This window comes from Cynoglossus semilaevis, chromosome 17, assembly GCF_000523025.1.
Source record: "Cynoglossus semilaevis isolate Cse_v1.0 chromosome 17, Cse_v1.0, whole genome shotgun sequence".
NCBI classification, from domain to species: domain Eukaryota; kingdom Metazoa; phylum Chordata; class Actinopteri; order Pleuronectiformes; family Cynoglossidae; genus Cynoglossus; species Cynoglossus semilaevis.
In genome coordinates, this window is record NC_024323.1 from 644,277 (window position 1) to 660,251 (window position 15,975).

Below are 15,975 nucleotides of genomic sequence, written 5' to 3' on the forward strand. Positions count from 1 at the left end.
TGAAACTGCGACGATCCAACAGAAACGTGGGTGGGTGGAGTCTCACCTGCCAACCCTTGTCTGCGGTCCTGTAGTAAGGGTAATTCTTTGTTATGTGATTGTAGATGCCATTAAGAGTGAGCTGTTTTTCAGGAGCCAGAGTTATGGCCTGGACAATCAGCTGTGCATAGGAGTAGGGAGGTTTGGAATCATCCTGTAAAGAAGAAGCGACACAGTCAACTCACTTTTGAAACCAAATACAGGAAATGGTACAACTGATATGAAAAAAAAAAAATATTGTCTACGCATTGAAAACCTGTCTTCATCTAAATAGACTCCCATTTTTGTAATTGTCGTCATCTAAATAGACTCCCATTTTTGTAAACAACAGCAAGTGTAATGTATTTGGAGCTCCCAACAGGCAGCAGTCTCACCTTAGGGCTATCCCCTCCAGAGGCCTCTTTGTCATTCTCAGATTGGGAGTTGTCATTTATGAGCTGAAGCTCAGCAGAACTAACCATACGACCACCCATCCTGTAGCCTGACAAGCCGGCACCCCGCGGGCTGGACGGACACGAGTTTGCCGCACTGGAAAGTAGAGAGTACAGTACAGTTATGTGCAGTGAAACAGCACTGGCGAATAGTACAGTACACAAAACAGTGGGTTTTGAGAGTAACATGCTATAAAAAGATATCATAGCAATAAACTTATGAGAAAAAATACATGAAAGAGATTCACTAACATTTTCTTCTGAACCAAAGGGCGGGGCCCGGCGAAGAAAATATATTTTAATTTCTAAAAGCTGGCTTAGATGATTTAAGATTTTTTATTCGTGAGTCTCAGATATTCACCATTCATTTGTCGCAACTACATTTAAAGCAATTTCTGGGTATTTTTCCTCTCCTACCCCAACTCATTACACTACAGTATGAGACACAAAGACATTACTATTTAAATATATCAAGCTTAATGTGAGTAATTATAACACTTCTTTCAGGTTTAATACTATTCACCATTCATGTCTGTTGTCATTATCATTTACGTCAGTCAGGTTAACTGATGGAGGGGCTCTTTTGTAGGGGGGGGCTTAGGTGTTGATCAGCTTACTGGCCTAAGCTCATCAACACCAAGTGCCAAGTTGAAAACAGTTGACAACTTAAGGTCATTTGGTACTTTGATTGTTAATCCTCCTCTGGTAAGTTGCTTTGGGAAAAAAACATCTGCTAGATGCTTAAATTTAAAGTTGCCAACTTGTGCCTTTACACACAAACGTAATATCCCATTTCTTTCTTGAGAGATAATGAAACTTTATTAGGGCTTTATTACTTATTTTAATAATTCAGTTAATAAATATGAACTGCATGAGCAATCAGAGGAAAGGATAAAGTTAGCATGTCTACGAAGATTCTCAGTCATCCAGGTCATGGTCAAGTTTAAAAGTTCTGTTAGGCAACTGAACGTGAATTTTCTAAAAGAAGACGTTTCACCTCTCACCATCCCCTCACCATCCAAGAGGCTGAACTTGGATGAGAGGTGAAACTTCTTCTTTTAGAAAACAGAACTTTTAAACTTGATAAACTTAGCAGATTATCATGTAGGCGTGAATTTTTTCTGTTGGTCTTTGATTTAAAAATGGACTGTCTTATGTTTATATATATATATATACACACATACACACACATATATATACACACATATATATATACAGACACATATATGTATATATACACACATATATGTATATATATGTATATATACACACATATATATATATACACATATATGTATATATGTATATATACACATATATGTATATATGTATATATATACATATATGTATATATATACACATATATGTATATATGTATATATATATACATATATATGTATATATATATATATTAAAATTCCATTAATCACCTACATTTAGTTATGGTGTCCATTTTTTAAAAACATTTTAAAATAAAAATGTATTGAGTTTATATCTTACACTAGTGCGTGTTTAAAATGTTTTTGTTTTTTTTGTGTTGACAGTTAAAACGGTTTAAGTGACTAGAGAAGCTGTTCTAACAGTGTTACAACAGTATTATATCATTGTTCAGGGCTGAGTTGTTTTTAGGGTGTACATAATCAGGTTTTTGTAATCTCAAAATCAATTACTGAAACCACAGCAAACATCACATTTTCAAAACACACCTGAATGGAATCTGATGGATTAGATTAATTATTCATTGTCCACTCAGGTGCGCCAGGCAAAACAATGCAATACCACTAACACTAAAAAAAAAAAAAAAGCAATTTCTTAAGAAATATACTATTTGTTAGATTAAAATTGACTAAAAACACATTTTCCAAAGGACACTTTCACAAGGCGTGTAATGTTCCAGGATCTTGACACCAAAACTCAATTTTCTAAGAACAGGTTAATATTCTGGTCAAGAACTGTACCCATAATTCCAATTCTCCAAAAACATTCTGTGTCACCAAATTAATCCTTGAGTTGTTCTTCATCACTATGAAACCACATCAGTATTTTTTTTTTCAGTAATTGGCTTGGTTCTTTTGACCAGAGTCTCGTATTCAGGTAAGCGTAGTCCAATTTCCAAAGAGATCTGGCCTGCATAGTGCATTGTAAGCGTCAGGGATGTTGCTATAGCAACAGTTGTCTTTCCCATGCTGCTTTGTCATTCGGTCCAGATACACAAGCCAGAATAATGGCAACTTCCGGGGGGGGATAAAAAATGGAAAGATACCGTGTTCTTGCTCAGGTATGTGATCTACTATCCGCCAACTCCTCCAGGGATTTAGATTTGGCAATTAAATGCAAATGTTTTAAATAAGGGACATCCGCATAAGACTGGATAACTGCTCAAAGAGGTTAAAAACAAGCTAAAGGCACAAACAAAAATACCAGCTAAATACAATTTGTTGTGTTGACCCCATCGGGCTGTATCATGTGCTGTAGGACAGGGAACAAACCCTTGTAGAGCAGTAAGTACCTGATGGTGTCAGTTGGCGATGGCAGGGGGCTCGGATGATGAGCCATGTTGTCTGGAATGTTGATGGTCAATGGGGAGATCTGTGGCTGGACTGGTTTCACTGGGGACTCTGGAGCTTCACGCTTGACCTTCTTCCCGGTTGACAAGGCCGTAAATGAGATTTTGATGTTTGTACTAGGGAACCTGAATGTGCACCTGAAAGGGGAAAAACAATGGGATCAACAAGAGCGGATCGCTTTGAGATGGAGTGAGGGTTCAACGGAACATCCTTCGCGCCGTGTTCACTAGCCGACATAGGATATCTTCGGAAATCATGAGCTATGATATTGCGCAGATGCACGATGGAAAACGCTGTCAAAGACGCCAGACTCGAGTGCGTAATTTATTTCAGTGCAAAATCCTATGGGGAAAAAACGGTTTAAAATAAAGCAAATAGACTATTAGTCCTTATGTTTATTTATAATTAATTTAGGTGGGAAAGGCTACCAAGCACATTAACAACAACCCCCCCCATGTAACATCCAGGTTAAATCTTGGCTTAGGAATGTTTTTGGAGCTACTTCTTCATCGAGTCTGACTCCAACTCAAATATGGTTAAAATAAAACATTTTCATTTTCCATCTGTTCCACCCCTCATTTACTGCCAAACCAAGACACCCGGTGTGATGTGTACACCTCTGATAATATAGACAGAAGGTTAGTAGCGAAATACTCAGATGGTGTTTGCACGACAACAATATGACGATGGATCCCACAGCAATAGCAATGGCGCCGATTCAGTCCTATGTTTAGACAAATACAACATTTTTGAGAGCAGAGAACTCTCCGAATACGGGTACTAGAGTGGAGAAGTTTTGAAAACTCCCAAAACCCAATCAATCCCTACCTTTCTGTAACCTCTTATCCCAATCATGCCTGCTTAAGGCTACACAATAACAACAATGGCAGAACCCAGGCTACTTCTGACTGTGCTAATGCTAAATGCTACTGCTTGTTATTCATCTTATGCAGTGTCATCCCTGAGCAACAACGTTTTTTTCCGAAATACCATTCTTCTGGTGTTAGTCGATTATTGGGATTGTTTGAGAAAATTAAATATTGTGTACCCTACCCTGACACAAGGAAAAAAAAAAGGTAAATTAAATGATATTTAACACTTTTATGATTATATTAATCGAGGGAAACTAAATAGTATGAGACTTATTATATGCAGTACTGAAATTAACCAATATTAACCGGTAATTAGTGTTTCTGGTAGACCATCCATGAAAATAATGCACTGTGTCATAGTAAATATTTTCATAAAACTGAAAAGCCTTTTACATGAAATGAAAGTTGAATGCTACATGCAAAATCTTATCTATAAAATTATTTTATTATATAGACTTTTTGCACAAAAACACACTTTTGGGTATTTAAAGGGTCATAGCAGGCAGCAGATTGCACTCAAACTAGTCCTAGAATCCACACTTAAAGAGGCAATTGCCCTAGGGCATAGCACAATAGCCAATAGCTAAGTGTGAGTGCACCCGAAAATAGGTGTTGACAGACATTAAGTAGGAGAGAGCAGATAGAGAGGAGCTTTAGTCAGCAAATAATAAATGAATAAATTCACTGGTATGATGTCTACATCTTGCAGCAATGTGTCAAATCTCTAACCAGTTGGTGTCTTAACACTGAGGGTCCTATGACCAACTATTATTTATTTATATGTATACTGTATATATATATATATATATACACATACATACATACATATACACACACACATACATATATACATACAGTATATATACACACACATATATACATATATACATACAGTATATATATACATATATACATACAGTATATATATATATACATACAGTGTATATATATATATATACAGTGTATATATTTCGGGGAGAAAAAGGACCAATTTATGTCTAAAAGTGGGGTTCTGTCTACCCAACTTTCGGACAAATAAAATCTTTAGCAATATTTCTACACAACTAAGCAAAGGTCTTAGCAGTTTATACTATTTTCAAGTGGCTTTCAGAATGGGGAGCAATACATGACACCTCTTTCTTCCTCATCTTCAAATAAAATGTCACATACTTGTGTGTATGTATTAAAATAGGGGCTTTAACTGCCAAAATATGTATGAATGAGAAAAAAAAGGTGCCATTTCTTGTCATTAATGGCAGGTTTTTTGATAAACAAACGCATTTCTGCTTTGTAAATTGGCAGACAATTTCTTTCTCGTCAGCATAGAAGCATGAGCAAATAGTTGACAGATTCCCATTGTTTGTTTTTAGGCATATCTTGGGCAATATTTTGACCAGCTGTTTTATGACAGATCAATACCAGACCAAGTTGAAAGAGAATGTTTATAAGACAGTAGAGAGACCTGCAATGATGTTTGGTTTAGAGGCAGTGACGTGCGGTCAGGGGAGGCAGTGCTTCATCTGCCATTATGATGAAAAAAAGAAAACAATACATAAAATAAATATTAATATTTTCCACTGATCTGTGCTAAAGATGCATTTTCAGTATGACTCTACACATTTTTGACATTTTATGAAGTAAAAATCGCAGAATTTGAGCAATTTCACAAATCAAATACGCGGCAGAAATCACAGGTGAGGCAGTGGCGATCAATTTGGCACTGGATGAGCAACAGAGACTAAACATTAGTGTCCACAATGCTAAGGTGAGGGAAAACCGAGAGACGACCATGGACTTCATCTATAAGTAAAGGTAAGGCTAAAAAGTCTTTGTTTTTTCTAAATAAAATGGGAGTAAGTAGAAAGAATTAAAGTATTTGATAGCTACATTTTTTTTCTCATCAAATTGATAGACAACCTTGCTACATTTTTTTTCTCATCAAATGGATAGACAACCTTTGATTCATGCATTTATATTTTTCTTTCTATATTTTTTCCGTTTTTGCTTCACGACTCTGCTAGTAGGAACTTTAGCAGGGAATGTAAGCAGGAGTACATGTTGGAAACTCTGGTGGGTGACACCTGGTAAGAAGAAGCATAATGCTGATCGTTCCATCTCCAGCACACTCTCTCCTGCACTCAGAAATATTTATATCAATAGCACAGGATTGGCCTGATAAAGACTGTTAATATTATACTGTAGGTGTGTCACACCACTGTGTCACGACTATGCCCGAAAACATTCTAAAAATATCTACTTCTTCCTTCTCTGTCATCTTGAGTGACACTCTCACAAACAAATGCATTAATTGAGGGCACAGAGCCTGAAACGGGCTTATTTTAACACACGTTGAAAACAAACAAAACAGAAATTACAGTAGACAAAATGTGATCTCTGCTGAGCAGTGTTAAAAGAATTGCGTAACTGCTGAAACTAGGAAGGAGTGTAGAGTGTTATGACAGAAGTGAAATATTTGAAATTACTTCCTGGTGACGATTAAAAGTTGCTCGGGCTTGTCTGAAAGTGCCAACATCTTTATCACCCGAAATGCAAACATCCCGATCACTATGCGGAATATGAGAGGAAGGAAAGCCTCTTGGCGCAAAAGCGAGTCCTGGCTGCATACAGCGCAGACCACAAGGTCCCCATGACACTGCTTCACTTCACACCAGCGTGTCTTAATAGAGAACATCCTCTGTTTTCTTGCCCTATTTGAGCAGCTAATAATGAGACCAGCTCCTCTGGTGCATCTGTAGCAGATGTTATTTCTTTAACGGCAGCACTAAAGTGTCTTCTAAGCAAAGAGGTTGAGACGGAAAAGGGAGTGAAAACAATGAAAAACGTTACAGTATATTAAGATCTATTCGGATCCTCTGCACTTTGTGTTAAGATCTGTTCGGATCCTCTGCACTTTGTCGCTAGTGTACTTGATCCACATTGTAAAGATCATTACTTGAATGCGTGAATAAAGCAGCGCACACGAGACATGATCCAGTAATTGACATAAATGCACTTTGTGTTTTTAATGAGAGAACATGTTTAACTTTACAATCTTTCAGCAGGCCAGTAGGCTTGTACATTATCATTGAATGTACACATAAGTGGGGTAAAGTTTAACATTTTATTTTATATTGTGCATTGTTGTAATGCAATTTTGTAATTGTTGTATTCTTTGAAACATTATCAATTTATGCAATTGCAGTGCCTTGATTTTATTGCGGTTTAGTACACAGTCATAGCCATGATGGCGATGGTACTAATAATTGGCATAATTTCTTTTGGTGTTTTTGTTTTCGGCCTTGGTTTCCTTATTTTCGCCAACTATTTTAATTTCTGTGTATCCCTACTAGTAACCCTTCAAAATAGTTTAAAGTATAGTAAACAGATATGGAACAGATCACCAACAAGACCATGTCAAAGGAGCACATCTTGTAAAGATTACAAAAATATGGTCACTTTAAGGGGGTTCAACTAATCTGCACCTTGATCTGTATGTTTTCTGATGAAGCCTGTGAACCATGACAAAACCATGCAACACGTTGATGCCGTACAAAGCGAAACCCTCTTTCAGAGCCAGAGACTGTGATGTTAACCACCATTATCCATTAATGCTGAATGTTAACGAAGGACTTAATTAACATATTTATATACGCGGGCTTGCGTCACACCAGCTTAATACATTGGATGAAAAAGGTCCCCGGCTTTGTGATGTCCTGGTGTTATGAGGCGGCAGGGCGGGGACGAGCTGGGTTTGTTTACGTTTAGAGTGGAAAAGAAGCTGCTCCCTTTGCAACAGTAAAGCTACAGTTAGCTCTAATGCTATACTGTTTCCATGGCCTAAATTTTTAAACTGCAGTCACAACACAGCAACACGGGTGCCTAAAACTAAGGGTGCACAAATAATAATAATTTGAGCAACTTGTTCATCTTGAGGCTGATAAGCTCCGTTGTGAAGAAACACCGAATCACGACTGTTTGTATTGTACACACTAAAGGCAAAGGGGCAAAGGGAGGCTAATTACTACTGTTGCTATCGGGGATGTCAACAAAGAAAATGGATTTGCAAACAGGATGCGTGGTTCTTTCTTGCTAACATGCTAAAACACGTGGTCCTTTCGCTGCTGCTAGCCTATGTGGCAGCAAACGCGGTGGTATTTAGTAAAGACGTTGACCCACTTCTATCTGCTTGTGTCGCATCTGTGTGTCCCCCAAATAAAAGAAGGCGAGACTCACATCCGTGGTAGCTGCAGGGGAGGTGCACCCCGTCTCAGAAACACTCCATCCACGAACACCCCGTTTTTACCGAGACACCTCAGGTAAAAGTCTCCGCCGCCGGTGCCGTCGTCACTGGCGGTGAAAATTTCTAGATGTCTGCGAGAGATGAAGCTGGAGTGGCCCATGCTCACGTCCACGGAGCCTTGCGAAGAGTTCCGGCCAATAGTCACCGAGCGCTTCTTCATCATGTATTCGAATTCACGGCCCTCGAGCCGGGCGACCGGCCCAGACGATTCGCTGACCACAGCCATGTTTTGTGGGAAACAAGCAAGTGTACTGGGAGGAGGGTGTGAAATGGAGACACCAGTGTGTAGACGTCCGCGGCTGTGGCCCTTCTGGTGCGTGTTTGTGGACCAAAACCACGAGTAGGGCGTCAAATTTTGAGTCAGGATTTGGACGTGGTAACATGCAAGGCCAAGAGACAGCAGCGGCTCCAGCAAACCGCGGAGAGAAAGGGTAACGAAACGAAACAACCAAACATAGCGACAAATGGCAAGACAAGTTTGACAGAGAGGGGCCTTTGCCAATGGGATTTGGTGTATCAAACGCAGTCTTCGGTAACCAGCCAATCAGAGAGCAGAGTCAATACGATGACAGAATCAAGGTTGGTTGGTATATAGCGTAAGCAGGACAAGTAATGTTGTTAAACGTGAGTGAAAAAAACGGTCAGAGCATTATTGTGGATTACGGCACTTATACGTGCATCCATAAAAATATAATTATGGACAAACATTACACATTATGCGATTAAAGTCTCGGGGCGAGGATGAACTGTGTCCCGAAATTTAGAATCTTACGTACAATTTGAAGCACCTTATTGGATTTCTACGACACCCGTGGCGAGCACAACTACGGTGCTGCTCTTGCTCCAGTACAGATTGTAGATCAGATTTATGGCGTCACGTCACCACATTGCAGCACCTTGTTGAGTTGCAATGTTTTACGGGTTATTGTCGTCGTAACATGGGCTGCTGTAGACAAATGAAAAATGCTCAAATTAGTACATGTATTTGTACCTCTCGTCGCACTGTTAAACTCGGATAAACGTCCCATCCCATGTGCAAGACACCCGTTTGTTTGTAAACACTGGTTGAAGTCGAACGTGGTGGGAACAGGCATGCGTAAAGAATACCTGCCGCGGCTTGTTTTGCAATGCTAAAGAAAGGGTAACAAAATGAATTTGTTTATGACGTTGTATGTTATGTGTTTTATTTCAGTACAATAAAAACGAGAGAAAAATAACCAGAATAAGTCATGGCCATGGCTGAAGAGTTTATTTTGCTAGCTTTTATTTGTGGTATATTGTCAACAAAACGATGTAAAAAAAACATCGCAAAGTGTATATTTTCACAATAAACAATACGGGACGTTTTGTTGAGTGCAACTGTGTTGTGTACTAGTTGCAGCCCGCTGCAAATAAGATGTAACCCACCAACCGGAAATGGGAAAATATAAAATAGAAATGGAGCATGGCTAATTGCTCACATTTCCTACCAAATTCTTTTTAAATTTAATTAATGTTGTTGATGGCTTGCAGTAATGCATATATTACAGCATGAGCTACTTTTTTTTAGTATTCGGCAAAAGGATATATCTAGTTAATAAGGAACTTGGTACTTCCTTGTGTATAAAGGTGATACACAGCAATAAACAAGAACAACAAGCCATCAGATAAGTGCAACTTTCCTTTCCTTAGCTTTCATTTCATGCTTCTGCGATAGAACTGCCACATCTTAGAAAAAAAAAAACTAGAGACAAACAGAAGGGCATGAGTTGCTCTTTCCCTTTCATTTCATGCTTCTGAAATAGAACTGCCACATCTTACAAAAAAACTACAGGCAAACAGAAGGGCATGAGTTGCTCTTTCTGTACTATAATGTACTTTAGCATGATTGCTAAGTGTAATTCTTCAATCTAATGGTTGTTCTTATAACAATGACCTAAGTGATTTGGAACTGTGAGAGAAATAGTATGCAGTTTTGCATTATGTATATCATTTTGACTGAGTTAATAGGAGATATTTGTCTTTTTGACTTTTTCAACTAACCGGTTGTTTACCCTTTTCTGCTATCTTTCTTTGTATGCCAACGGCTGACCAATAAAAGAAACTTATATGCAACCTTGACTTCACTAAAATGTAAAATTACTGTGAACACACTTAGATACAGAAATTATAAATATATAATATATATCATAATATATTATATATTATATATAACTATATAGTGTTTGATTAATGATAACAGTGATTTAAAATATGACATTAAAGTCATCTATTTTTCACTAACAATTAAATGATAGTTTATATGTGAAATTGTTCATACAACTTCAGATCTAGTGGGCTTTCAAAAAATTTACATGATACTACTCCCAAAAAATTCAAAAAATTTACATGATACTACTCCCTAGCTTTTGTTTTCTCCACCACTGGAGGGCGATATTCCCTCATTGACGCCCGTCGATGATGTCATGATCTCTCCAGCCATGTTAGACTGAACCGGTCCAGATGACAACGTTACCAGTAAACGCTCACCCACGCAACGTTCTTTTGTACTTTTCCCTCAAAGTTTAATTAGCTCAATCAAAGTATTAAATATCTGTTTTGCGTATTTAGTAAATAAGAACAAACAACATTTTCCTGTTTTCATAAATGTGCCTATAAAAAATAATAGCAATATTACTAATAATGAATAACAATGACGATGATGATGATTATTATTAATTATTTTGTTTTACAGGTAAAACCCTTTTACTCTTCCCTTTTTTAAATCAACTTTTACGTGTGCAGTATTTAGTATTTATAGTATAATTAAATATACTTTGCATGTAAATTAAGTACTTTTGTTTGCGTTATCTGCAATCTCCCAAAGGACAGATTATTATGCTATACACTAATTGTGATTATGGCTTTTTAAAGGCATATACTATGAAGATGAGTCTTCAGAATCCTTTGGGGAGAACAAGGCGCTGAGCAGTGGGGTTTCCATTACTTTGTCGAGAGAAGGAGAGACAACCATTATGCCTCCCTTCCATTTCCTCTCCAAACCCCCGGGGGCAGCAGCCAAATCGACACATTAATACCACTCCGCATGTCTGAGGGAGCTAATGGTGCCTTGAGTGCTGATCAGCATTGGAAAACGATGGGTGTGGTGGCAAAAGAGAAGGAGTATTAGTTTCACTTGCTCACAGTGAATAAATCCGCCTTGCTTTTTTTTTCTTTTGCCAACTTAGTATTACTAGCAAGCGCATTTATTCGTTTTTTTTTTTTTAGTAAATCTTTAAACGTCTTACAGTGGTATTGAGTAGGGTTTAGCTGGGTAATTAAATACTACTATCTTTGTTATTTTTGCTCATAGTCAGACTGGAATCGCAATAGGATTATTGCATGCTTATTATTATTGCATCATACACACACACACATATATATATAGAGTCAGACTGGAATAGCAGTAGGAGTCTTGCATGCATCATACACATATATATATAAAAAAAATCGTGCAGTTTGAGTTACTTCTACTTGCCTGACATTTTCTGTTATTTCTCAGGTGGGTTTTAATAGCAGTTTGAGTTACTTCTACTTGCCTGATTAAGCTAATAATGCTATATATTTTACATTTGTTTTAAGAATTTCATTTTTATAAATATTTATTAGATTTTCTTTGTTGTTATAGCTCACATTTCACCTTTAGTGCAACAAGTGTTTGCATAGCATGACGGTGCGTATAGTGTTCATTCAACACTGTGCTAAGCTTCTGTGTCGTTCATGCGCAATCCGGTAGTCACGTGACTGTGAAGATGGATCCTCGCTCAGGTAGGAGTGGTAATATACTTGACGTAAACCAGTGCGTGAGGCGGGATTATTTTAGTTACCTGCAAAATCAACAACAATGCGGAACAAATGTTTTGTTTTTTTTAAGACACATTTCCATATTTTGGCCTATTACAAAACCTCTATTACACCAACCAACGTTTTGACTTGCGGGCCAAAATGGGTCCTTCCCAGATAAAGACATGTAAAAGTCATAAGTGGGTCCTTCCCAGATAAAGACATGTAAAAGTCATGCATAAAGGCTAAAAATGGTTTTGATTGATTCCACACAATCTACTGGGGGAATGCGGAAATTTCAGGGAAAAGGCAGACGTATAATGATAATATGAATTAATAACATGGTTTATGGATAAGTTTGGTAGGCCAGATTGAAAAGTCAAACGTAGTTTGCCCATGCCTGTGCTACACAAACGGACACTTTGGAAGGAGGCATGAATTAAAGATCAAAGTACGTAGACCTACAATAAATGTACACAAAATCAGTTTTGCATAATGTGTTGAAAACATCAACAACCAAGTGTCATTAAAAAAAGGTAAATATAAGATTAGTAATCCAACCTGACGGCATTCATTTGTTAAATTAATTTATATTAGATTTTCACCAGTAAAAATTCAATCTAAAATGATTTGGCTTTTAGTGTTCATTTGACATGTGACCTCAGTGTTCAGACGTCTCTCTTTGTTTCCTCATTGATGGTCACAAACGGGAACTGGGTGTTTCTTTTGTGGTTATCAAAGCCGTACTGCCCGTTTGACCAGTTTAACACAAGTAGATACACCACAGTACATAACACCAATTACCCAGGTAAAGAATGACAACGAAACACACATTTTTATCATTCGGAAAGTTTGAATGTTTTCCTGTAAAGAGCGGAAAGAAACATTTCTGACAAATGCAGTCCTCACACAATAATCAGTTTCCCTCGAGTCAAGAGCGCTGAATGCAACATTTATCTGTAATCAGTGAGGATGATTCAAATGTGTTCCAGACTCTTGTTTGAATATCCACACTAAAATCAGTTGTGCTCACAGACTGCTCTGAAGGCTCCAGTTCTTTTTTTTTTTCTTTCTACATCAGAAAAATGGACGAAGGACTCCCGTCTCCTTTGGCAGCTCTGATTCTTCCCAGTGTCCACTCGCGAGCTGTTTTAAAGACACAGATAAAACAGATAAAAAAGGTGCTTGACCAAGCTTGAGGACATTAAATGGAAACCGACATTGGAGGGGGTGTTTTGTCCGTGATGTTTTAGTCGATGTCCAGTCTCCCGGACACACAGCCAAAACATATGAGATACATTTTTCAGATGCAAAACAAGCTTAGCCCTTTGGAGGCTTGAGTTATTAAAATTGGTGTTGAGCAGAATCAAGAAAGGGAACTAATACCTTTCCTTTTAAAGGTGCTTATTATTTATATTATTATTATCAACGTTGTAACATGGGATATTTACACAGAAAGATTTTTTTTTCACTTTTAATAATTTTTTTTAAATTTTTTTTTTGGAACAGTGCCTGTAACACGGCTGGTTATACGTTAGCGCTTTCATTAGCTGCGGGGCTAACTTTGTGCTTTGTCCTCAGCAGAGGTAAACAAAAACAGGGAAGTTGGAGTCTTTATTTTCAGCCACAGCGGGCACAACAGAACATGAACGGCGTTTCAACAGTTCCTGTATTAACAACTCGTGCTTCAACATGACACGGCTCAGACTGCTCTCAACTTCCGCTACCATTTTCTCTCTAGCGCGCCCCACACCCAGCCATTCACAGACAGCAATACGCTACTGGTATAAGACACAGTAGCCTACCAGAAAAGTCATAGATTGCTAGCGGTATGAACTTCGTTAGCCCGTAAATTAGCCGCATCATTGTTTAAGCCGCAGGGTTCAAAGCGGGTGAAAAAAAAGTACTGGCTTGTAGTTCGAAAATGACGGTACTTTTCCCTGCTGATTTGCTTTTATATTTTAAAGACTTTGCCATCCTAGGTCCAATCCATGATTGTTGTGAGTCAGACAGACCTTTTGGTGGAATCTGATTCGGACGTAAACCAGACTCTTGCCAGAAGCCACAGAGATGTTGCCGAGAGGGATGAGAGTGTCGCTTGAATGCACTGAGTGTTTTTAATGCACCCACACTCCACTTTGGATGTCCATAACTCATTTCCATCTCTGTCCGTGGACATCACAGTATGTCCGGTTTGACCAGGTTGAGCTCTTCTTCCGACACAGTCAGGTTCCCAATGTACCAGAATATCCATAATACCAGGCTGAGGAAGATGAGCAAAGGACCAGAGATTACAAAAAAGTCCCAGAAACTTAGAGGCGCAAAGATGCCGATGAAAAAGAGAAGCAGTCCAACAATGTCCATAATCAAAGCCAGGGTTAGGAAGAACTTGGTGTAACTTCCCCGCTGCATCTTTGCGATGTAGGATAAAGACCGACACAGAGGAATTGTCTCGATGGGAGTCTTGATGGGAGTGAGAACGAATGTCGATTTGTCTGCTCCTTTATCTCTCGGAAACACTTCTCACAATGACGCAAACACACCTTGGCATTTCGTTCATAGCCTTTGTGGCATATCTTCCGCAACAGGTTAAGCAACTTGGAAAAAAACCACTTGACATCTTCATTCCTTTGCAGGTCAAACTTGTTTCTCACCAACTTTCGTCACTGATTGGGACATGCCATGCTATTGCCTGTCACTTGGGTTACAGATGTGTGGATGCACATTCAATGGACTGGATCTTTGATTGTCATCCGCCGTACAGCCGGCGTTTCCACAGGGAAGAGGTTGTCGATGTTGATGTAGGTGGATAAATTCTCAATCTCACACGGTAGCAAGGAACGGCAACGTCTTTTATTCTTCTTCTTCTTCCGTACAACACTTCTTCTTCTCAGCAACTTATTCTATAGCGCACTCCGGTGACCCTTATACAAACAGGTAACTGAACACAACAATGATAAAACAAGCCTCCCGTCACTAGGTGGCAGCAAAGCTCAAAAATAATTACCCGGCTGTCTGCGTAACCCGGTAGAGTAGAACAAGTAGAGTTTGAGACCCTTACACTTACTTTGCCTTACACCGGTGGTTCTCAATTATTTTCTGTCATGCCCGTCCCCCCTTGTCCCCCTTGAGGACAGAAATGTTTTCACGCCCCCTTCCTGATCCTCCACCCCCCCTCCCCCCGAATTCAAATACTATTGAAAACCTGATAACGTGTATATTTTCTATCTGTACAAACCACTGTATGAGTTGCTGCCCCCTAGTGGCTGGAGGCTTGTTATCGTTCAAGAATTGGCACCCCACCGCTTGGTAGCTCTAAAAGTCCAAATAAAATGATGCATTTATTGGACTTTTTTTTTTTGACATTTTTTGTCAAACATACATACATACATACATACTTGTATGTCAAGGTGCTCGTATCTCGAGGTTCCGCTGTACTTTTTAATTTATCGGGTTAAGAAATTTTATATCAAATGCTTTTTCAGCCTCCGCGGTCCATACAAAATGACTTGGCGGACCATATTTGGCACCTGGGCCTTGAGTTTGACTCAGTGAAGTGTTGTCAAAGTTCAAGTTGCTGAGTTGTACAGGGATTTACACTAGAACCATGTGATGCTGGTCCGACACAGGAGCATTTGTAGGAATAGACAACATTACCCTGTGTTGCATGTTATCGTTATAATGACGATACACCTTTTTTTTTTTTTTTGGAAATATAATATTACCCAGAAATATATATTTATTGAACTATCCAATATAAAAACCTGTATCTCTTTATATAGTAGTAGTTACAAAATATAGTAAGTCCAAAATGAATATATACACAATAAAAATAATAAATACAATAATATAAATAATAATAAATAAACAATACCCAAATATATATTCTCTTTGTATTTCGAAATCCTTCGGCAAGTGCAGTGATGCCAACAATTGCCAAATGAGAATCAGTGAAATATTTCTGA

At 38.4% G+C, this 15,975-nt stretch overlaps 1 protein-coding gene across 1 annotated transcript in view; it reads right to left on the reverse strand.

Annotated features, from left to right (window-relative positions):
* The window catches only part of foxk2b (forkhead box K2b), a 16,556-nt gene extending 7,018 nt beyond the window's left edge, over window positions 1-9,538 (reverse strand). The window contains 4 exon segments of the mRNA XM_008329164.3: window positions 21-193; window positions 414-567; window positions 2,980-3,174; window positions 8,143-9,538. Coding sequence (XP_008327386.1) covers window positions 21-193; window positions 414-567; window positions 2,980-3,174; window positions 8,143-8,435 — 815 coding nt within the window. The 5' untranslated portion in view covers window positions 8,436-9,538.
* Window positions 9,539-15,975: the final 6,437 nt, after the last annotated feature.